Source organism: Wolffia australiana, chromosome 15, assembly GCF_029677425.1.
Source record: "Wolffia australiana isolate 7733 chromosome 15, ASM2967742v1".
Taxonomy (NCBI): Eukaryota; Viridiplantae; Streptophyta; class Magnoliopsida; order Alismatales; family Araceae; genus Wolffia; species Wolffia australiana.
In genome coordinates this window covers 1,900,810-1,923,350 of record NC_135849.1, presented here as the reverse complement: position 1 = coordinate 1,923,350, position 22,541 = coordinate 1,900,810, and the positions used below count along the sequence as shown (strand labels likewise).

At 40.7% G+C, this 22,541-nt stretch overlaps 3 protein-coding genes across 4 annotated transcripts; 1 reads left to right on the top strand and 2 right to left on the bottom strand.

Annotated features, from left to right (window-relative positions):
- Window positions 1-8,071: 8,071 nt before the first annotated feature.
- LOC144713125 (uncharacterized) lies at window positions 8,072-12,827 on the bottom strand. The gene is made up of 6 exons (XM_078587619.1): window positions 11,332-12,827; window positions 10,816-10,995; window positions 10,647-10,705; window positions 9,133-10,478; window positions 8,334-8,545; window positions 8,072-8,207 (listed from the first exon to the last, which is right to left on the bottom strand). The coding sequence occupies exons 1-6, from the start codon at window positions 12,825-12,827 to the stop codon at window positions 8,072-8,074; spliced, it is 3,429 nt and encodes a 1,142-aa protein (XP_078443745.1).
- A 1,340-nt stretch (window positions 12,828-14,167) lies between these two features.
- Window positions 14,168-15,148, top strand: LOC144713124 (uncharacterized). The gene is made up of 2 exons (XM_078587618.1): window positions 14,168-14,470; window positions 14,663-15,148. Exons 1-2 carry the CDS (start codon window positions 14,168-14,170, stop codon window positions 15,146-15,148), a joined length of 789 nt encoding a protein of 262 aa, XP_078443744.1.
- A 103-nt stretch (window positions 15,149-15,251) lies between these two features.
- LOC144712890 (Ubiquitin system component Cue protein) lies at window positions 15,252-20,175 on the bottom strand. Of its 2 annotated transcripts, none has more exons than XM_078587261.1 (5): window positions 19,666-20,175; window positions 18,896-19,055; window positions 17,384-17,571; window positions 16,374-16,547; window positions 15,252-15,485 (listed from the first exon to the last, which is right to left on the bottom strand). In XM_078587261.1, exons 1-5 carry the CDS (start codon window positions 19,879-19,881, stop codon window positions 15,399-15,401), a joined length of 825 nt encoding a protein of 274 aa, XP_078443387.1. In that variant the 5' UTR covers window positions 19,882-20,175; the 3' UTR covers window positions 15,252-15,398. The 2 variants fall into 2 exon arrangements, with proteins under 2 accessions (XP_078443387.1, XP_078443388.1); XM_078587262.1 differs by having other exon boundaries at window positions 17,384-17,568.
- Window positions 20,176-22,541: the final 2,366 nt, after the last annotated feature.

The window sequence follows — 22,541 nt, the reverse complement described above, 5'->3', positions numbered from 1 at the left end:
ATGTCTAACACACCTTTTGTTAGGTCTGCATGTTTATCTCAGATCTTTGGCAAATATTTCATTACTTCCATCAAGAATACTTGTCAGAAGTCTTTTAATATCTATCTATTCTACATAGGATATCAGAAACATTTCTTTTGCAGTTTCATAGAGATTTTAGTCCAAGTCCCATTTATCATTTTTGGGGACTAGTTAGATATGCTAGTGACCAGATTATCCTTTTCGTCATTTTTATGAATTATCAGGTCCCCTAGTGACCAAATATCTCCCTTTATTATTTTTAAGAATTATCAGGTCTCTTAGTGACCAGATACAAGCCCCCTCACACCTCTCTTTGAACTCGACGGTTATATTTATATCCTTGTGGATCGAAGAGCTGAAGCAGCTAATTTTGTGGACTCAAGACATAACTACTTTTAGCACAACTAGAATTTGCATATTCAAGCTCAAACTTTGCAATAGCTTGAATAATATGATTGCATCAAGAAAATTGATGGACATGAAGGTGTGAATGTGGGGGTTTGGGACATAAATTTTTCCCATTCATCCCAAATGATGCATTCATGTCCATTCAGTTCCGTCTGATGGATATTATGTGCCCTCAGGAAACATGGGGATTGAAAATATTAAAAACACGTGGGTTCCCGATTTTAAAGGAATTCCTGCCAACATGACGGATCCAGCTGTCGCTGCCTTTACAAGTGCTTCGGGTAATCAAATATGAACTGGTACAATAGGCCTTTTTACAGCAAAATAGGTAAAATATGCAATCCATAGAAAGATTTGGCGCCACTCACTAGAGTCTGTGGTTAATAAGATTTGTGAATTGTTCTTGTTTGGACAAGAACCAGTGGAATATCTAATAGCATTAAAATGGATCCATGTGAAGTATATAGGAAAAAATGATATGCTGTCTTGATCTTTTTTTGTCTCAAACCCCATACCCTATAATAATGGTAAAGGGGTGGGCCCAAAATAGAGTTGACCTGACCGGTGGTAGTTTTTATAAGATCTAGAGCGTAGCCACTCCCTTCTCAAAGAACCGTACTTACAAAACCAAAAGGTCGACACAAAAATTAATATCAATACTCTTGATAAAAATGAGTCATAAGTGGAAAAAATTCAAGAAGGATTAGAGGCGGAAAAACTCACAAGTTAATAGAGACATATTTTTCCACTTTAATTTGTGGCTTATTTGTGAGCCTTTATTTTTAATTCTTTTGGGTGATTCAACTTTAGAACACGTATAGAGTACTAAAAGTTATTTCGGTAAAAATTGATTTATTTTTAAAATTCATATCTTATGATATTTTATGGAATATAAAAGGCTTATGGGGTGTGTCATTTGTCTTCTTAATATTTTGAAGAACTGACTTCCAACATGTGAAAACTTGATGAATGGAAATCCCCCCTCTTATACTCAAGTGGATGAGTTTAGCTGATATGTTAAAATACTAAGGAGCCTCTATATCCACAAAATAAACACCCATTATTCTCCTAAAACCATCTTATCATGACTTAGAGCATCAATGCCCACGTATTGTGTCATGGTAAACATCAACCTTTAGAGTCAACTGTTGGGTTCTAGAGGCCTTGATTTAGATGAACAACTCAAAACGATCTACAACAGAAGAATTTAACGAATCATATTGACATAAAAAAAACTATGAAATGAATCACTTGTGCATGAATCACATCCATGATTTCTTGAATCCTCGGGTGAGACATGTCGAGCTGCTCATGTGTGCAGCCTCTAGACGTATCCACGCAGTCCTTATCACGTCGAATCTCCTCTTTCATGTTGATGAGCCAAATTCAACCTCCATCGTCGTCATTATGCCGCCCTGATTGCATCAGGAATGGAGAGGAGCCATAAGGACAAGTAAGAATAAGGGAATGCCCTTGAACAATTCTAGCTTGGGTGAATTTCGTTCAGAGCCTTCCCCTATTTATATTAAGTGGGTATTTTTCATAAAACCCCCAAAAATTAAGCATATCTCTCGACATCCAAAAAACCATTTGTGTGTGACCCATTAGGCCTATGTATCAGTCTACTTAACTACACCACCATCCCAATAACATTTATTGGCATTTTTAAATTAATTAATTGTATCATCAGATAGATTGATGAATTTCTGATCAATTTAACCCAATCTATTGGTTGAGTCTTCAACATGTGGGGTGCCAAGCTACACCTTGTTCTCTATAATATACAAAGGAGTGCATGTCTACTCATGGAATTGGTTTATCATCGGTTATCGTGTACATATAGTCCCTCATCTATTTGAAAATCACAGGATGACTTAGGGTATGGTCAAATGTTAAGCCCTAACCAGTTGTTCAGGATAGTACTAATGCGTTAGAAAGTCATCAGAAAACTCTTCATTGATATTTCACTGCCTTTCCCAAGGACTTCATCGCATTATCTTACATGAGTTGTCATCTCTTTTACCGAGGGTGGGCGATCCCATCTTGACCACTCCATCGTCTTCGTGAACTTCTTGATGCACCCAAACTAAGATTGTTTGTAATCCCATGATTAGAGGCTCGTATGTCATAGTCAAAGTACAATTGTCCGTCCACAATATGTCTTTGGGGTCTCAGGTCTAAGGACCACTTACACAACCATGACTTGAATCAATCTGATTGACAATTTAGTATAATACCATTCAGGGATTCGTATGGATAAATTCATTGAACTCCTTCCACTAAAGAGCACTCACATCTGTCCTAAGTGTCTCCACACTAATGGCCACGGGAACGACCATAATCATCATATGAGTGAGGCTAGATAGTGCTAAACAATCCTGATGCTTTGATGTCCTTCTCGAGTATCCTTTGAATAGGAATATTTTAGAACACATGCTTAAAGACTAGGGATCTTCGTATTATGATCACATCATAAATCACTAAATCCGAACATATATTCATGGACTTCATTGTAAGCTTTGCACGTGCACTTTAATGAATATGTTCTATTAATGAACATGGAACGAGATATGGAATGTGTGATTGGCTCGACGGCCACATATATGTACATCATCATCGCCATTGTATATTATGGAATAAGGTATGTCAACCACATACAGATTTTTCCTAAACCTTTTATATTATTAGTTGATGAATTGTTACTCCATATCATTCTTCTTCTCATGTGTGATTCTTTGGGCTTTATCCTATTTATAATTAACAATAATTTTTCATACAACCACTATATTATAAGTATACCATCTAATGTCCAATAAACTCAGTAACCTTTTATTGGGTAACTTGATTAACTATACATAGCTAACGTATAGATTACTAATCATGGATCGATTTAACCCTATCGTTAGGCCAGGTTACCAGTGCATGGAATACCAAGCTACACCTCATGCTCTAGAAAGCTCAAAGGAGTTTTTGAACTCTTTGATGAAACCTTCATGACATCAGCTACTGTGTACGTATAGTGCATCATTTTGATGACACTCTTATGTTTACTTAGGGCATGATCAACAATTAAACCCTAATCAGTCATCTTTGATATTTCCTCTACCTTTGATATGGGATTCATTTGCATCACCTTCCTTGAGTCAATGTCCTCTTATACATGGGGAAAACAAGCCTATCTTTATTACAAAATCATCTTTTGGAACTTATTATTGCATTCAATGTACAACTTTGGAAGTCCCCTAAAAATTTCTATGTATAGAATAAATAGGAAACCATCCATCCATAAGATTTATTTTGTGTCTCGAGTCTAAGGACTACTTGCACAAATGTGATATGAATCAACTTGATTTGAACTCAGAAGTAATACCAACTAGAGATTTATACATACCAATTGACTGAACTCTTTCCTTAAAGAGCAACCACTATCCATCATTTATGTTTGTACAATAATAACGATGAGATCAACCATAATCAACATATAAGTGGGACAAGATAGTGTTATTCTTTTTTAGGATTTCATTATCCTGATTGAATATTATATGAAGAGAATTTTTTATAATATATGTTTAGAGATAAATGATCATAGTATTATGATATTACCCTAATTCAGAAATATTTGCATGTATCTTTAGACTTTGTTATAAGTATTTCACATGCATTATATGAATACATTCCTACAAATGAATATTTAATGAGACATTGAATGTGTGACAGCTTTGCATGCCATTTATATTTACATCAGTTTCTCACTTGGAAAAAAGGAAACATTCTTAAATAACAAACCCATTTATTTGTTCTCTTTTTGCATGGACTCCCATGCGCGCCGTGGATAGCATGTGTCACGTCAAGTTGTGAATACGACGCATCCAACATCTCATCCCCACTCGCGACTGCAGCTCAAAACTCGGATGCGCTCTCCTTTGTGCCTAGGGCATTCCAGTGACCCTTGCCCCTCTCCTCATTCAGCTATAGGTCATCCATTGGCACCCACTGCCAACTGGCAACCTCAAATTGAATGTGGATGGTGCGTCCAAAGGGAACCCAAGGCCAGTAGGGGAAGGTGGTATCCTCCGTGATCATACATGGAGTATTCTCTTTGCTTTCTCCTTTTTCTATCGCGGACAAACTAACACAATAGCCGAAGCAATGGCGATACGTGATGGTTTACTCCTCTGCGAGGAACAAAACCTATTTAATATCGTCGTAGAATCAGACTCACAGGTGTTAGACGACATACTTCATGCAGGTACATGCTCCCAATGGCGACTACATCGTGTATGGCAGGACATCATGCGGTGCCACCCTTGCATAACTAGCGTTCGTCATCAGCTGCGAGAGGGCAACCAGACAGCAGATGCCCTCGCCAACCACGTGGTACACACACGATTCCCTTCCTCCCTTTTCCTTTCTTGGCAGGCACTCCCTCCGACCGCTAGGGGATGCTATCGCGTCAAACATCCCGTCTTGCCAAACCTCCGCACGCGCCACACACTTTCCAAGGAGGCCCCGCGGGAGTGGCGGATCGTGTGGAGCACTCGAGGTGGGAGCACTCATGCCTGATCCGATGATCATGACAGCGGGGTGGAATGTGCCCACCTCGGATGAGATCCTCACCACGCACTTCATCGATGCACTTGTTAAAGGCGGGGACAGCTCCACTATCTTTCCACCATCATCATGCAGGGGGCTTGTGTGAGGCGTCGACGCGAGCACTTTCCCGAGCACCTGCAAGGTATCACTTATGCATCATTTCCTTTTTTGCACATGGGCGTGGACGAGTGGGATCCGAGTGTAATTCAGATATTTATACTCGCTCCACGCCTATAAACATTGATAAACACTTCACTTTATAAATAAAATCCCCCTGAGTGGCATCCAGGGCACGGTTGGATTGGTCTATGTGCACAAATACAGGGTTGGCCGTACCTGGCACCGTGCTTTTTGCCAAAAAAAATCATTTATTTCTAGTGATGTTCAAAATATATCGAGTTCATGGCTTCGTTTATGGATATGTTATATAGTTGGTCAAGAGAACTATTTTCATCTTGATACCTCCTTCAGTAATGATCATCAAAATCAAGTGAAAGTGCCTTAGAATTCTTATTTTTTTAGGCTCTTTTGCTTGTGTAATGGCACCATTGATGTCAATCAACAATAAAATGGGATATAATATCAAAAAGATGATGTACTCATTCAAAATGCATGCCAAGGTTAGTGATGAACTCATTTAACCATATTTTCTCCTTTTAGATATCAACAATATCAATGTACTCAGCTTTCATCATCTAGTTTTAGGTTAGTGAACTTGGAACCTTTCTGATAGGCAATGACTTGAATTAGTATGAACATGAATCTAGATGTAGGCTCTTACTATCTGGATCTAATTGAAACATCTAATTTGAGTAAACCTTGAGTTTGAATTCTTCTTTTTCTCAAATTAAAAATATACCTGTAGTTCTTCTCAACAACTTATAACTTAAGAATTATATCTTGGAGAAGAAGAGGAGGTGTTTCAATTCAATCATGCTTGCCTCAAAGAATTTCAGGTGGTGAGTTTGCATGTCTTGCAATCGAAAGGGTGTTATTGGCCTAGTGAGTGATGATAGAGGAATGATACATAGTGAAGAATGACCTGAGATTATTTTCGACATAATTATGATATTTTGATATGAAAGCATCTATAAAATGTTGACATATTAGTGAAGAACCCTGGAGACTAGACTAACATGTCTAACTGTTTCCAAGGGTTGAATAGTCAACTCGTTTTACATGGTTTATGGAGAAAAACTGTCCATAATTCTCGGAAATTGGAAGATCATATTTTCACCGTGCAATCTATTATATAATTAATGTCTCTTATCGCAATCCATGGATATGTTTATACATCAAGTTGGAGAGCTTTTATTTTTATTTGTGTATCCAAAGTTGTTCTTTTTTGTCATGCGTGAGGTGAAGCATACATGATAGAACGATGAAAATATCTGGATGGACATGTGATACGTTTGTTGTCGGTTATGCACTAACCTTAAGCCTTAAAAAAGTTGATGACTTCCATAGTACCTTGAGAGAATCCAATTCAGAAATGGGAATAATATATGCTATTTATCCAATAATTTAATGGCATATGTATCAAATAATTCAGGTTAATTGTTTTTGGAACATTACCAATAACCCTCCAGTTAAAAGTTAAAATATTCATTTAAATAAATAATTTGAGTCGGGACGAAGTGCTCTACCTCTTTATACTCATCTTTTTATGACTAGACAAGGATCTGATATGGAGTTGGATTGATGCAAACATAAGCATCAACCAGATTTGCAACTAAGATCAGTGCATTCAAAGTGAAGAAATGAGGTAGACTAGGAAGTGTGGTCCAAGAATGGTCCTAAATGGTTAAACAATGTGTAGGCGGCCTCATGCATCAACATTCCATCTATACATGTGCATGCCCTTGTTTTGTTTAGTCATTGTCCTATCCCATGCCAGCCAGAGATTAGACTGGCATTTGTTTTGATGATGAAATGTTTTTAGTTTATGACCTCGATCAGCGTTGGGCATGTGAAATTCTTCACATTTCGATAAGCTATGTGAATGCCATTCAATTGCTTCGGAATTCAAAAAACACCTGCACATGAGAGATAGTGCAAAGGGTTGCATAAGGACATGGAATTCATTAACCATGAAGGACAGACACACTTCTTATATTTCCATCTCCTTGTATGTTCTTAGAGTCAATGTAGAATCAAAGGGGAGAAAAGGTCCAATCATAAGCTGGTTAGATGCATCTAATTGGAAGGTAATATATATCACTTTCTTTCAGAATAATTGAGGCCAAGGTGGGCCATGGACTTGTCTCTCTTTCATGACTCTGATACATTGGGATGGGATGGGTATCATTGCTGGTTCTTTTTGGTGGGGCAAATGCTCTGAAGAGCATGTTAGTTGTGCTAGTTGAATCTGGTTCGTCCGTTTGCTATTCCTTGGCCAATCTAATGGACTTGAATGTGTTAGTGATTTTATCTTGATGAAACATGATTGTTTGTAGCTGAGGTGGATTTATCATGATCCCTGATTAGCGTTGAGCTGTTAGTGTGGATGGTTAGATGTATGCCATGTGGCGCAGTGACATCTGAACAAGCTTCTTCTTTTTCATTCTTAAATCTGCACATGTTAGTCGCCTCTTTAAGGGATGGCAATGTCATTTATTTAACTATTCTTGTGATTTGAATAGCTTGATCCAGGCCATTTATGAGTTGACCAGGTTGTCCTAGTGGCTATCATGGTCGATTATTGTTTGCCAATGGAGCATCATCTCCTAGGATGATATGGTGGGTTGATACCTGGCTGATCCATGCTGACAAAACAACACAAATTGATCTATAAATACAGTTTCATACTCAAAGCTCATTGGATACATCTTTCTAGGATGAATTGGAACAAGGAAAATAATACATCTTGTTGATGGTATAGGCTGCATGTAATCTGATATAACCAAGATATCAATGGATCAAATTCCAAATAGTTCTAGACAATGCGTCTCTATTAGGTTTAAGTTTCACGGGAATATAAGGAAGAATAGCGGCGATCAGGACGACCCTCCTTCCTCAGGAGCTGCTCCTTCCAGATTCCTCCGATTCTTCAATAATGCTCCCTCCGATCAGCAGTTGAAGCTGCTTCTCTTAGCTCCCTGGGCGTCACCTCGCACGATGAACTCCTCCCTCGGTCGCCGTCGAGATCTGTCTTCCGCTGGCTCGGCCTGCCGGCTAACTGCCGACTGATTTCAAGAATTGCTAAAAACGTACCTCGACTGGGATAGCTGCCCTTATTTATAGGGATTGGCGCTTCCCACTTATCGAATCCGCACTTAAATCAATGCGTATGGCGTTGACCAGCCCTATGCCTGTTCCTCCTCTTGTATTTCTTGGCATAGAACTTATCAATACCTTCTCCTTCAAGAGCCAGCTTGTCCTCAAGCTGGAAATCTGGGAACGACTTTCGGAAGCGATGGACATGTTCCCAAGAAGCTTCATGTGCTGGTAGATTGGCCCACTTGACTAGGATCTCTGCTCCATACAGTGTGTGGTGCACCTTTAGTATTTCTTCAGGATATACCTGCCATTCATATTCATCAGTCAGATAAGGGGGTAACGGTTGAGTATTTTGATGATGCTGTCCGAGTGCTCGCTTTAAATAAGAAGCATGAAAGACTGGATGTAAGGTCGAAGAAGGTGGTAATTCTAATTTATAAGCTACTGCCCCTATCTTCTGTAAGATTTTTTAGGGACCAAAAAATCTTGGGCTAAGCTTCTCGCAGGCTCTCTTCGCTAATGATTTCATCCTGTAGGGCCGTAACTTCAAGTATACCAGTTCACCTTCCAGAAATTCTTCATCTCGTCTGTGTTTATCTGCTTGAGTTTTCATTCTAGACTGGGCTTTTTCTAAGTGCGCCTTAGGATCGTAAGAATCTGATCCCTCTCAACTATTAGTTGATCGATAGAATCAAAAGGGAATGGAGTTGATCCATAACGAATTAATGAAGGGGGGTCTCTACTATATATTGCTCTGAACGGAGTAGTCTTTATGGAAGTATGGAACGATGTATAATAATTGTACTCAGCCCAATGCAGCCAGTTTTTCCATTTCTTGGGCTTTTCTGAAGTGAAACATCTCAAGTAGCATTCCAACCCACGGTTTGTGACCTCAGATTGACCGTCTGTTTCCGGGTGATAGGAAGAGCTGAATTTGAGCTTAGTACCTTGAAGCTGATGTAATTCTTTCCAAAATTTGCTAGTGAATGGACTACCTCTGTCCGAAACAATGGAATTAGGTAGCCCGTGTAGCCTGATAATCTCTTTAGCAAATATTTCCGCAATGGTAGCAGCAGAGAAGGGATGCTTGACGGCTATATAATGACTGTATTTACTTAGGCGGTCAACCACAACCATAATAGAGTCAAACCCCTCGGATTTGGGTAGTCCTTCAATGAAATCCATGGTGATATCTTCCCAAATCTGGTTAGGTATAGGTAGAGGCTGCAACAGTCCGGCAGGTGATAGTGTTGAATACTTATGCTGTTGGCATACTGCACAGTGGTTCACATAAGCCTTAATTGCTTTCCTCATACCCGGCCAGGAAACCTGTTGTGATATTCTTTGGAGTGTTCTATGAAAACCCCCATGTCCACCGACAGTGGAGTCATGAAACTCCTGCAAAATACTGGGAATCAAGGACGAGTTCGCCGGTAGAATAATTTTTCCTTTATAGAGTAAGAGCCCCTGTTGGATGGTGTAGTTAGGAAATTGATCAAGGCCTGATTCTATATCATGGAATATTTTTCCCAATTTTGGGTCACGTTTCACTTCGTGATTGAGCTTTAGCTTATCTAACCAGTGCGTCAGATAAATTGAATTGCACTCTCCCAGGGTAGCAGGGTGAGATCTGGATAGTGCATCAGCTACGACGTTCTTTTTCCCTGCCTTATACTGGATGTCGAAATTATACCCCAGAAGCTTTGAAACCCAACGATGGTATTGGATTGGCACCTCTTTTTGATCTGTTAAGAACCGCAAGCTAAATTGATCAGTGTATATAGTAAATTTATTGAACATGAGGTAGTGTTTCCACTTGCTAATAGCCCATACTACCGCCATGAGTTCTCTTTCATACGCAGATTTGTACCTCGTTGGACAAGGGAATGCCTTACTAAAGTAGGCTATGGGATGATTTTCCTGTAGTAATACTGCCCCAACTGCTATATCTGAAGCATCTGTTTCAATGGAGAAAGGTAGAGAAAAATTGGGTAGTCTCAATACATGGGCCTTGGATAGAGCTTGTTTCAAATCTATAAAAGATAAGTCAGCTTTTTCAGTCCAAGCAAAAGAATTTTTTTTCAGGAGAGCAGTCAGAGGCTGAGCGATGGCTGCATAATTTGACGCAAATCTTCTGTAGTACCCAGTCAACCCCAGGAATCCTCTCAACTCTTTCAATGTAGCTGGTATTTTCCACTTTGTGATAGCTTCTATTTTTGACGGATCAGTTGATACTCCTTCAGCAGACATAACATGACCGAGGAAATCAATAAAGTGGCATCCAAATTTACATTTCTTGGTGTTGATATGAAGTTGATTTTGCTCAAGCAATTCAAAAACAGCTTTAAGATGCTGTTCATGTATTGTGGATCTTCACTATATATAAGAATATTGTCGAAGAATACCAATATGAATTTCCGGAGATGCCGGTGGAAGATCGAGTTCATAAGGGCCTGAAACGTGGCTGGGGCATTAGACAAACCGAAAGGCATCACATTGCATTCAAAATGCCCATGGTGTGTTTTGAAGGCCGTTTTATGAATATCTCTAGGATGCATCCGCACCTGATAATACCCTGACTTCAGGTCGATTATTGAGAAAACCTTCATTCCATATAGCTCTTCTAATAGTTCGTCAACCATGGGTATAGGGAACCTCTTCGGAACTGTTATTTGATTCAATGCTCTGTAATCAATACAAAGTCGAAATCCCCCATCTTTTTTCTTCACCAGTAGGGCAGGGCTTGCAAAACAGCTGTTAGAGTGTTGAATAACATTTAATTCCATCAGTTCTTGAACTAGTTCCTCAAGAATATTTTTGTGTGTGTGAGAATATCGATATGGTCTCTTGTTGACGGGGTTTGCCCCTGGTATCAGATGTATCTGATGGTCACAATCCCGGGCAGGTGGGAGGGTGTTCGGTTGTTCAAAAACAAGAGGATAATTTTCTGATAACCAACGTAAGTAATGATCCAGAGAGATAGAAAGTACCATTTGAGTTTTGATAACTGGATGATTCTTGGTCTCTTTAATGTGGGTAATCGACTCTTCCCACTCCTGGTGAGCTTGATTAATTTCGAACTGTGAGTACCTCAGAGAGTTCAGTTCTGGGTCAGAAATAATGGTATGAACACGTCCATCCCAATAAAATTTGAGCATTAAATGGTGGTAGTTGCAGTGAAACCATCCCAAGGTTTTCAGCCAAGGAATGCCCAGAATCATGTCGCAGATGCCCAACGGAAATGGAATGAAATTCTGTTTGAAACACAGCCCTTGGAATTTAATAGGGAGATTCCAGCAAATTCCTTCGGTCTGTTGGCAGAATCCATTGCCTAGTGCAATGCTGAACTTGTGGTAAGGCCGAACTTGTATATTTAACTGTTGGATAACACTTGGTCTAAGAAAATTGTAGGTGGCTCCTCCGTCGATGAGAACTCTCACTTTGTAATCATACAGTTTTCCCCACAGCCTGAAGGAAGCTGGCTTGAGTCCTGTATCAACCTTATTTCCCTGGATTGCCATAATTTCTCCCCCAAAAAGGGGAACTTCATCCAATTGCATGAGATCCTCCTCTGTAATGGGTTGGTCTTCTTCCACCTCTATATCTTCTTGGAGCATGTATATGCTGAGCTTCTTATTGCACCGATGACCTGGAGTATATTTATCATTACAATTGAAGCACAAACCCTTCTCCTTCCTATGTAGAAATTCCTCCGGAGACAGCCTTGTAATCTTCTTCTTATTCTCTCGCAGGAATACTTCATTTCTGGTTGGAATTGGAGCTTCTCTGGGTTGTTGTTGATGTCGTCCTTCCCCTCTATTTGTCACCATGGGTCTTGGATTGTTGTTGTTGTAATTGGCTCTAGGGAGATGTGTAATAGCTCGATCTTGACGCCCTTGTTCATCTAAAGTAGCTAGATTACTTTCAGCCTCCAGAGAATAGTCCATAATATCCTGAATGCCAAAAGGTCTATACTTGTTTAGCTCGATTCTGACTTCAGGTTTTAACCCATTGAGATATGCTGTCTCCTGGATGTCATTCGGCACATGTGATAGAAAGGCCACCAGGTCTTCAAATTCTGATCTATATTCAGATACAGTTCCCCTCTGTCGGAGATTCATGAGTTGTGTACATAAAGATCTTGCTGAGAATTTATACCTCTTTTCAAAATAATGGCGAAATCCTAGCCAGTTCTCAAATCCAAAGTTCTCTTCTGTATATATGAACCATCCCTGAGCGGGTCCTTCCATATGTAACGAGACTAGCTGCAGCTTCTCGTCTTCTACCAACTTGTTAATTTTGAAAAACCTCTCTACACAGTTTAGCCACATCTGTGCATTGGTACCATTAAAGTATGGGAGATCTCCCTTTCGGAATAAATGCTTCTGATCTGAGGATGTATCTTGAAGCATTTGGACTCTGCCATACCTTTGCCCTTCTTTTTGGACTGGTTTGGATGGCGCGGTTGGATTTGTTTCCAACTTCGAATTCATTAATTTGAGTTGCTGAAGGATACCTGTTAGAATTTCTGCAGGTACCGGCACTTCGTCGCACTTAGCCTTTCCCTTGTCCACGGAATCTTCCATCACCTTCCAATAAGCTCATATAGCGCCTCCTTGTTCTTCGATCAGATCTGATTCTGATCTCTCAGATTTCTGTGGTCTATGGCCACTACAATGTCGAAATGGTGTTGGATCTTGATCGCGTGACCTCAGATCACTGGATCCGTGGACAAGGGATTGGCGCTTTGTTGTTCTGGTCGTAACACAGTTCTTGTGTGCGCTTGTTTCTCCGAATCTTGAACCCGAAGATCTTGAAGCTCTGATACCAGATTGATATAACCAAGATATCAATGGATGAAATTCCAAATAGTTCTAGACAATGCGTCTCTATTAGGTTTAAGTTTCACGGGAATATAAGGAAGAATAGCGGCGATCAGGACGACCCTCCTTCCTCAGGAGCTGCTCCTTCCAGATTCCTCCGATTCTTCAATAATGCTCCCTCCGATCAGCAGTTGAAGCTGCTTCTCTTAGCTCCCTGGGCGTCACCTCGCACGATGAACTCCTCCCTCGGTCGCCGTCGAGATCTGTCTTCTGCTGGCTCGGCCTGCCGGCTAACTGCCGACTGATTTCAAGAATTGCTAAAAACGTACCTCGACTGGGATAGCTGCCCTTATTTATAGGGATTGGCGCTTCCCACTTATCGAATCCGCACTTAAATCAATGCGTATGGCGTTGACCAGCCCTATGCCTGTTCCTCCTCTTGTATTTTTTGGCATAGAACTTATCATAATCCAAGCTCCAAGATGTCTTAGCAACATGTTTGAAGAAGAAAGAATCAATCATAGTGTTTGGGCACGATTTTAAATGTTTTTTTAACCAAAGTCAATTGTATTTGTGCTTCATAGTGATTGAAAACAGTCTCAACTCAATTGGAGGTCACATGACGGAGATAGAAGTGTAAAGAAGGCTGAAAGGAGAGAACAATGCAACAATGCTTGTAGGCTGGAAAGAATAAGTAAATAATTAAAATAACAAGGAAGCTTATTGTTTGCTGAAAAGTCTACATCATGAAGTAATGCAAATCAACTAATTAATGTGCATTCAAAATTAAAATTTCATGAGTAACCATTATTTCATACTTTATTTTTTACATCTAACTTCTGAACTCAACGACCAATGATGTACTTAATAGGATGGAAAGTAAAGGAACTCAATGACCAAGGGAGAAAGAGATTAAGATATATTAGACAGAGAAAGTGAGAGAGGACAATCATGTCAGTCTTCAGGATGCCGGTGAGCATTCGTAGAAGGCTTGAAAGCTGCATGCGGCGATTTTTTTGGAGCGGGCCCAGTCAAGGGGACATACTGTATGTCTCCCCACGTCACAGGGAGGCCTCGGTGTCAGGCACATTCAGCACACCAACATGGCTCTGCTGATCAAATGGGTACGTCGACTGATGCAGCCTCCATCAGATCAGGTCACGGCGGTCCTGCACGACAGCTACGGAAGGGGAATGGACTGGGAGCAATGGGCTACACCCCTCCGAGGGGACTCCGCTTTCATCAGGGGGCTGAGGGGGGTCTTTGCCAAGGCTCAGCCTCTTTTTCGGCCGAAGCTAGGGGATGGAACCAGCCTTCGGTTCTGGTTGGACGATTGGACCGGTCTTGGGCCCCTGCGAGACCTATTCCCCAGATTATCTGGCCTCTCGCCCGCCCCCAGGACCCCGGTTCGGGGGATGTGGGACAATGCGTGGTGCCCAACATTACCTGCCCATCTTTCCGAGCAACGAATGGAAGACTTCCTCCAGTTACAGCGATTGATTGCCTCTTTGCAGCCGCAAGAAGGGGCGCGGGACACCTAGGAGTGGCGAGGAGCCAGTTTTTCGGCCAAAACTGCATACCGCATTCTGCGGGGACAGGGGAGTCCAGCAGACCGCTCCCTCATACCCCGAAGTCGAATACTGTGGAGGCGGCGAATCCCACTGAAGGTGAAAATCTTCGGCTGGCTTCTCTTGCGGCGTAGACTGGTGACGCGACAGTTCCGTCAACGCTGGTACCCGGGGAATACTGCCGAATGTGTCCTATGCTCCGGGGCGGTGGAAGACTGTGGCCACCTGTTCTTCCGATGCCCGACGGCCCAGGCTGTGTGGCAGGCGGCCGGGGTGGGTAGCGTTGACCCCGCTACTGAAGAGGACTTTTGGAACTCCATCAGTGGTGGGCTGTTCCGCCAGGAGCCGGAGTGGCAACGGATCTTCGCCCACCTTTGGGCGATATGGCTACACCGAAATGAAGTCATCTTCAAGGGGAGACCTCCCTCCGTCGATGCTATTCTGCACGACGCTAGGGGATTGGCAAATTTTTGGAAGAGAGGTGGCTGTGGCCCCCTGGTTTCGTCCCCCTTGTAATGCATGACTTGATTTTCTATGTCATTATATCAATGGCAACGGGGGGTCCCTATTCTGGGGGACTCTCTCTATTTTCCTCAAAAAAAAAAAGTGAGAGAGGACATTACTTGACTCAGAGATATTTCTTAATTTTAAGAACATTACTTGAATCTTTAACATGAGATATGAGGTGCTGGGGACGCCACCCAACGCATGGAATACATCGACGTGGAAGCATCACCGCAATCGGATCATCATTTGGTCTAGGAGATCAGAAGACGTCTGGGTGGAAGCGCCCGGGCATGGAACTGCTCTGCTGGGCCTGCCTCAGGTGCATTGCCAGCGCGTAGTTATTCACCTGGAACCAAGAGATAGAGAGAAAAACATAGAGTTAGATATAGAGAAACAATGATGGAAAATATAAGATCAATGCATAGACACATAGAGAGAGATATCATCACAGGGTAGAAAAATATGCAAACGGAATAATATTAAAAAGGAAATTTGAGAGAAAGATATAGTAGAAAAATAGAGAGAAACAGGGAGAGACAGAAAGGCTCTGTGTATAGAGATTATGAAGAGAGTTAATGAAGAATTGGAAAGAGACCTATACAGAGAACAAAAGAGACCTATACACGTGAGGGAGTTAGAGAGAGAAGAATTGGAGAGAGATATAGCAGAGAGAGAAGAGAAATGAGAAACAAAGCAACTGTTAGGAACGGCAAAATCTAGGAATATTCAGAGTGAGTGATCGTCACAGTATAATGGGAATAGAAACTATATAGGGTAAAAACTAGAGAGAAAGGAGAAGAGAGAGAAAGAGAGCTAAGGAAGAGATTATAATGTAATTTTTTTTAAAAGATTTGGGGTAAGAGTTATAAATATCGAGAAAAAATCAAAAGCATATGAGAGAGAGAGAGAGAGTCAGAGACAGAACTGGAGAGAAAAAGATAGAGATAAAGACAAGGAAGATATTTTCAAAAAAACTGGAGAGAGATTTTAACAGAGAGATAAAAAAAAGGATAAAAGAGAGGGTCAGAGAGAGATATCAGAGAGGGAGAAGAAAAGAGAAACATCAACTGAGCAGAAAATCAGACAGAAAAGGCAATCTGCGCAAAGACAGCGAAGAATCATCATAGGATAATGGGAATACATGCACAAGGATATCAGAGAGAAAGACACTGTAGAAAAATAGAGAGAAACAGGAAGAGAGAGAAAGGGTGGGTAGAGAGATAAGGAAAATTACCTCAAGTGTACGGACTTGCTCCTGATACTGGGCCAAGAGCTGCTTGAGCTGGCTCAGCTCTTGGGACTTGTCTTCAAATTCCTTCAGCCGCTCGTGCTGAATCGCTACAGCCCTTTTCAGTATTTCATTCTCCCTTCGCAGCCCGTCCACTTGTTCCTTGAGAACTTCCTCCTCCTGTGACCAAATATAATCAAATGATCAACACCTTAATATTACAAAACAAATAATATCCCTTCCAAAATTCAGGGATTTTGAGTTCTGATGGTGACTTTCCCTTTTATCTTAGTCCTGAAGACAACTTTTATTGAATATTATATATTCAATAATAGGGAAGATATCCCAAAATCAGTGATCAACCCCGAATATTTGATATCATTACATGCACCTAATCAACCGATGATAAAATACCTACATCAAGATAAGGGTGGTAATCGTCATTGTCATCCTCCTCGTCATTCCTAAATTTAGTCAATAAATGCATGACTTAACTGCTCTATCTTTGCTTGGAAATTGATGGATGACCAAGACAATTACAATGGCAATTCTTGGAATCTATATGACGATGAAAACACAGATTCATCATCCACCGATGAAAGATGGTGACGGCGAGGATGACGGCTCTGGAAACTGGATGAGCGATTATGTGACTACTCAGATTGAGTTTGTCATCATTGTTATCCATCTGTTGAAACCGATAGACGATAACTTGACGACACATGGAAACCAGATGATGATTCACCATCAAACGATGGATGACAGAGACTATTACAAAGATGGCTCAAAGAAACAGTTTGAAAATGCAAATTCATAATCGTCGCTGAGGATGCAAAAGCCTAATCTGTATTGAGACTAATTGCTATTGTGCAATGAACAACATAAACTGAAACAAATTATTTACATGGTCCAGAGTCTACAAAATCAGATTTGAGAAGATTGATGTATCATAAATAACAACTCAATGGCCGCAAAGGATAATGGCATCTCAGTTGCTGCTATGGCAACTGACTTACCTTCTGAAGTCCGGCAGCAGCAGAAGTAGCAACGGTGGTCATCACCGCCTTTTCAAAGGCCTGTAGCATTGCGGCGGCGCGAGCTCTTGCGTCATCCATGTCACTAGCACTCATCATCTCCCTCACCAACACTTCTACCCACTCCTCTGTTTTGCATGAGACGCTGTGAAGATCACTGGCTCCAGCTTCTCGAGGAGAACCAAAAATGCAATCAAATCCAAATCAGAAGATCATTATTGAATGTTCATACGGTTTTTAATGTCAAATTATGTGAACTAACTGGCCAAAGGTAAATAAATAGTACAATGATAACAAATAAATAACTTCCAGAATAGATCATGCCTCTAGAATTGAAAAATATTATCCGGATAAATTTTTGGAAGAAACCTGATAAGCCTCTAACGAGAACTTACCAAACCAAGAAGAGGCGGAGGACTATTTCCACACGTGCGGATTGATCCAACACGTGGGAATATTTGAATAAAGTGCGGGAAAGGCACGGGAGGAAGGAGTCTGTATATATATAATGGGCAGCATTGTGAAGGGCATCAAGAATTTGTTAAGCCTCAAGAGCACGCGGCAGGAGATCCTCCCCGCCAGAGCTGAAGTTGTCCTATCCGGCCGCCAGCATCCAAGACACTCCGACAATAGTCTATCAATCTTTGATTCCTCTTGTTCTTCATTCTACTATCTGGAAATATTGTGTGCAAGTTTATCGTACTGAGTTGAATCTCGACTCTGTATTGGTTGCATTTGAATTCTGAGATTGCTCCTTAACCGATCCCTTGGAATCTGATCGGGATCTCTATTCCCAGCTCCTTGGAATCGTTAAGATTACTTCGGTATCTTAACAAAACCTCAGATATTTAATAGATTGGTACAGTTGTACTGGTAATTACTATCAGGTTTTCAAATGAGAATTCCTATAAGAGCACAAGTTGAAATCTGTTGGGAAGAGTAAGAGCGAGAAGGAAGATAGATAGAGGAAAAAGATAGGGAAGAAGAGATGAGTGTGGTTTTTTTTTAACAATAAAAGGGATGAACACCCGACGAATCAGTGAACATCCCAGAGATGAGAGTGTTGAGAAGCATAAAATCCAAACTCTTCTATATCAGATTCAATTAACACTAGGTGGTTCACATCTATTGCATAGGGATAGAAATCATAAGGAAAATACAATAATACCCCTTCTTCGAGCCATGAGTTTTTACGTGAGCTAATAAAAAGTCAACTTTTTAAGGCACTTCCCACAAAACACAACTTCGATCAAACAAAGAGGTCAAACCCAGAATAGCACAACCTTCTAGCCAATGGCATGGTTAAGGTGAAGAACTTCATGCACCTTATAAATCAAACATCAATATGACCATCGCGCATTTTTTAAGAGTAAATATTAAAAAAGCAGGGGATTTGATGCAGAATTTTACCCACTGATGCACTCTACCAATCAAAACAACTTAATAAAAACAGTACTAAACGGTCCCAACAAAACTATTATTAACTTCTAGTACCTTTTTCAGACGATTGGCAGTCTGGGCCAACATTTTCTTTCGGGTTTTCGTTTGATGCAGAGCTCAGATGACTCTCAGCAGACCCCAGTCGAAGTTCATTCAATCTTCTGATGGCCAAATCTAAGTCATCCCCAGAAGCCTCTAGCACTTCCTCGAGGAGCTGGAAAAGTTTTGGATGCTAAAATTCAGAGAAAATACAAATAAAGCCAAAGACCCAAGTTTATTCTATGTCGGCATCCATTAACTCAGCCATTACACCAGAGGCTTTCTTCTATAAAAATTCTTAACTCAAAAAAATAACTATGTTTCATATTTTTTCGTGGCTGACAGCTCAAAAGAATACATGTTATATTACTAAAAAATGCACTTACACAAAGTTGTGTAAGAGAAAGTCAGAGAGAAGTGTGGGTGGGGAGGGAGGCTGGGCACCAAAGCTGCAATAGTAAGTTAGATAATATAAACCTGAATTACAACTAGAAAAATAGAGTGAGTGCATCACATATTATTTCCAACTGGATTCAAGACATTTCATTGCTGGAGGCCGCCCCACAGTCTCAGCCTGGCAAGAATTTTTTGATCAAAATAATAATAGCAGTACGATGAATCTCATTATAGTTTCAGAAAGGAGCAAAAAATCGATTATTTCTCTAAGTTGATTTGAAACAACGAAACGCCTAAGAAAATGCTCCGAATTTCTTATCCCTCGCTAGTTCATGAAAAACACCACAATAATCACAAGTAATGAAAAAAGAGAGATGAAAATGGCAAACCTGTTCGTCCATATCAGGGGCTATCGATCGGAGATACCCAATCAAAGCCCGTCTACCACCAACAGAACTCTGGATTTCGGCGTCTCGGGGGCAAGAAGACCACGAAGAAGCACCCAATCGAGCCTTCTTCGATACAGAAGGCGTCTGGGCAGATGGGTGGACGAGCAACTCTTCGAAGAAGCAAGAAGACCTCTTACCAAGAACTAAAGCAGACATGATGATGCAAGAACAGAGAAAACCACGACGAAGAAGAAGAAATCGATCTCCCCCCTCTTCCCAATTTCGCTTCTTTCGAAAGCCCAAGCCGGTGGTTGATCCACCGGCCGCAGAGATCCCAGCCCTAGAACCTTTCCACCACCAAAATCATCACAGATTACAGATTTCTGCGTTCTTCGAGCTGATTGAAAATCAAGAGAGGAGGAAGAAAGTAGAGATTGAGGAAGAAGAAATTATCTCCTCCCCCTTCCCTCTTCTTTCTTGCCCGCCTGGGAAAATGCTGGAAGATGTCTTGCCGATGGGATATCTGATCAAGAGAAAAGATATATAAAGAGATATCTACACGTGTGAATTCACACGTGTCAAGCACTTCGGATTCTACTGGTTGGGCCAATGGGTCTGTTTTGGAAAGTTTCCTTTTCAAGAATTTTCCTACTTTTTTTACAAGTAGAAAAAATATTCCTTCCTAAAATTGAAATCACTTGTCATCTCGATCTAATATGGCAAGTAGTCGAGTTGATAGTAGTAAGGAAGGTGATATCAGTCATAAAAAGGTAGAGAATTTGAAATAGGTAGAAGATTGCTTGATTCTCGTCCTGGACAGAACTGTTGGGCTAGTGTTCGCCCGTCCCCATCCCTATATCGGATGACGATATCGGGATGGATGCTGAACCGGATCTCCGAAATGGGCTAATCCGCTATCAGTCTATACTGATATCTAAATTTCCGGATTGCGATACTGAATATCTGTTGCATCCGTCCTGTCTCAAAGGTTGGATGCCGATATTGGATATTGAAGTCGGATATCGGTTTTTTCAATATCCAACTTATGAATAAAAATATATTTAAATAATTTATGATGCTTAAGTAAGCAACTGGGAGCTATGTATATTGTTTGTTTGAGCATTCTTTAATTTTTAAATTTTTTTTTCATTTAATATTTCACCTATAATTTTGTAATATGTATGGCCCTAAATAAAATGGGTCATATTGCTCATACTTTGGATCCCATTTTGATATCACTGAGATAACTTCTCTAAATGTGTCATACCTATTGTATATCTTGACAAGGCTGGATGGTTAACTTTATCAAGTTTACAGACCATATTCAAAGCACATAATAAAGGACTGTTGATGAACCATAATTTAATTGTTAATTATGCCTTTGAGGAGCTCCAGTTGATGCAATGATGTAATAATTTTCCTCACTTTAGTATAGAGTAAGGGGATTGAAAGAAATACTAAAGGTGCGCCACACACTGTATGGAGCAACGATGCATAGTTTCAACCAACGACGGTCCTTGGATGGGTGGTGCCAAAATGCCTTAGCTTCTAGAGAAAATCCCAATCTAATTTTTCATTTCACTCTTTTGTAGGATCATTCACAATAACAGGGCCAGAATGATCTTCAGATTTGCATCCTTGTGTCAATTAGATTGTCACATCGACAACCTTGCTTGGTCTAGATATGAAAAATGGGTACCAGATTCAGACTTAAGCCATATACAAAAAATGTGAAACTTTTTTAACCAAGGCATAGAATCATCATTGTGGAATATAGGTGGAACCTTTTAACTCAGCCCTAGGTGCCTAATTCTTCTTTGATAATGTAGCTTCTCTTCAGGCCTAGGTCTTGTCTCAAATTTCTCATTTCACAACATAAATGCTGATTAAATTCTCTTAAGTCCTTGCACTTAAATAGCCTAAAGAAGATATGAGAATCTTGACATCGACTTCAAGAAAGTCAAGTGTAGTTAGTCTAAATATATCAAAAAATGAATAAAATAATTCACATTAAAACTTAAAAAGTGAAATCACATTAATACTATTTTGATCAATAAATGCTGCATAAATGTACGCTCATTCTAAAAAATCAATAAATGTGGACTAATCCATATGATAATTGGGTTAATAGTACGAAATATCCCAATTTTTTCAAAAATCTGAGATATAACCTAAATTTTTTTTGGCACGGTATATCCCAAACTCTCTAAGTCGACGCCGACATATCCCGGTGATGACGTGGAATCCATCGTGGCTGCCAGGAGGATTTCCGGCCAGATTTTAACCTGACGGAATCCACCTGGCAACCACAATGGATTCCACGTCGTAACAGAGATTCCACCTGCCAGGTGTTTTCCGATAAGAGAGAGAGAGAGAGGCATTCTAGAGAGAGAGAAGGAGAGAGAGGCATTCTAGAGAGAGAAAGAGAGGCATTCTAGAGAGAGAGGAAGGGAGAGAGAGGCATTCTAGAGAGAGAAAGAGAGGCATTCTAGAGAGAGAAATATAGGCATTCTAGAGAGAGAAAGAGAGGCGTTCTAGAGAGAGAAGAGAAGAAGGGAACGAGCAGGGAAATGAGAGAAAACTCATAGAATCGGACATGAAAGCGCGGTCGGGGTCGTCGACGATGGGCGAGAGCGTGCCGTCGTAGTCAAGGAACAAGGCCACTCTCTCCCTTTCTCTCTCTCTCTAGAACGCCTCTCTTTCTCTCTCTAGAATGCCTCTCTTTCTCTCTCTAGAATGCCTCTCTCTCTCTCCCTTTCTCTCTCTAGAATGCCTCTCTTTCTCTCTCTAGAATGCCTCTCTCTCTAGAATGCCTCTCTCTCTCTTATCGGAAAACACCTGGCAGGTGGAATCTCTGTTATGACGTGGAATCCATT

What these genes read in the sequence shown, in the direction of transcription:
- LOC144713125 (XM_078587619.1), bottom strand. Translation starts at nt 12,827, where the DNA reads ATGGAAGATTCCGTGGACAAGGGAAAGGCTAAGTGCGACGAAGTGCCG. An exon ending in AAACAGACGGTCAATCTGAG is followed by an intron (nt 8,546 to 9,132) that starts GTCACAAACCGT and finishes TATGAATGGCAG; the next exon opens with GTATATCCTGAAGAAATACT. An exon ending in AAATACAAGAGGAGGAACAG is followed by an intron (nt 8,208 to 8,333) that starts GCATAGGGCTGG and finishes TCTTGAAATCAG; the next exon opens with TCGGCAGTTAGCCGGCAGGC.
- LOC144713124 (XM_078587618.1), top strand. Translation starts at nt 14,168, where the DNA reads ATGGCTCTGCTGATCAAATGGGTACGTCGACTGATGCAGCCTCCATCA. An exon ending in CGCCCGCCCCCAGGACCCCG is followed by an intron (nt 14,471 to 14,662) that starts GTTCGGGGGATG and finishes CTGCGGGGACAG; the next exon opens with GGGAGTCCAGCAGACCGCTC.
- LOC144712890 (XM_078587261.1), bottom strand. Translation starts at nt 19,881, where the DNA reads ATGTCTGCTTTAGTTCTTGGTAAGAGGTCTTCTTGCTTCTTCGAAGAG. An exon ending in CTGCCAATCGTCTGAAAAAG is followed by an intron (nt 17,572 to 18,895) that starts GTACTAGAAGTT and finishes GTTCTCCTCGAG; the next exon opens with AAGCTGGAGCCAGTGATCTT. An exon ending in CTGCTGCCGGACTTCAGAAG is followed by an intron (nt 16,548 to 17,383) that starts GTAAGTCAGTTG and finishes ATTTGGTCACAG; the next exon opens with GAGGAGGAAGTTCTCAAGGA.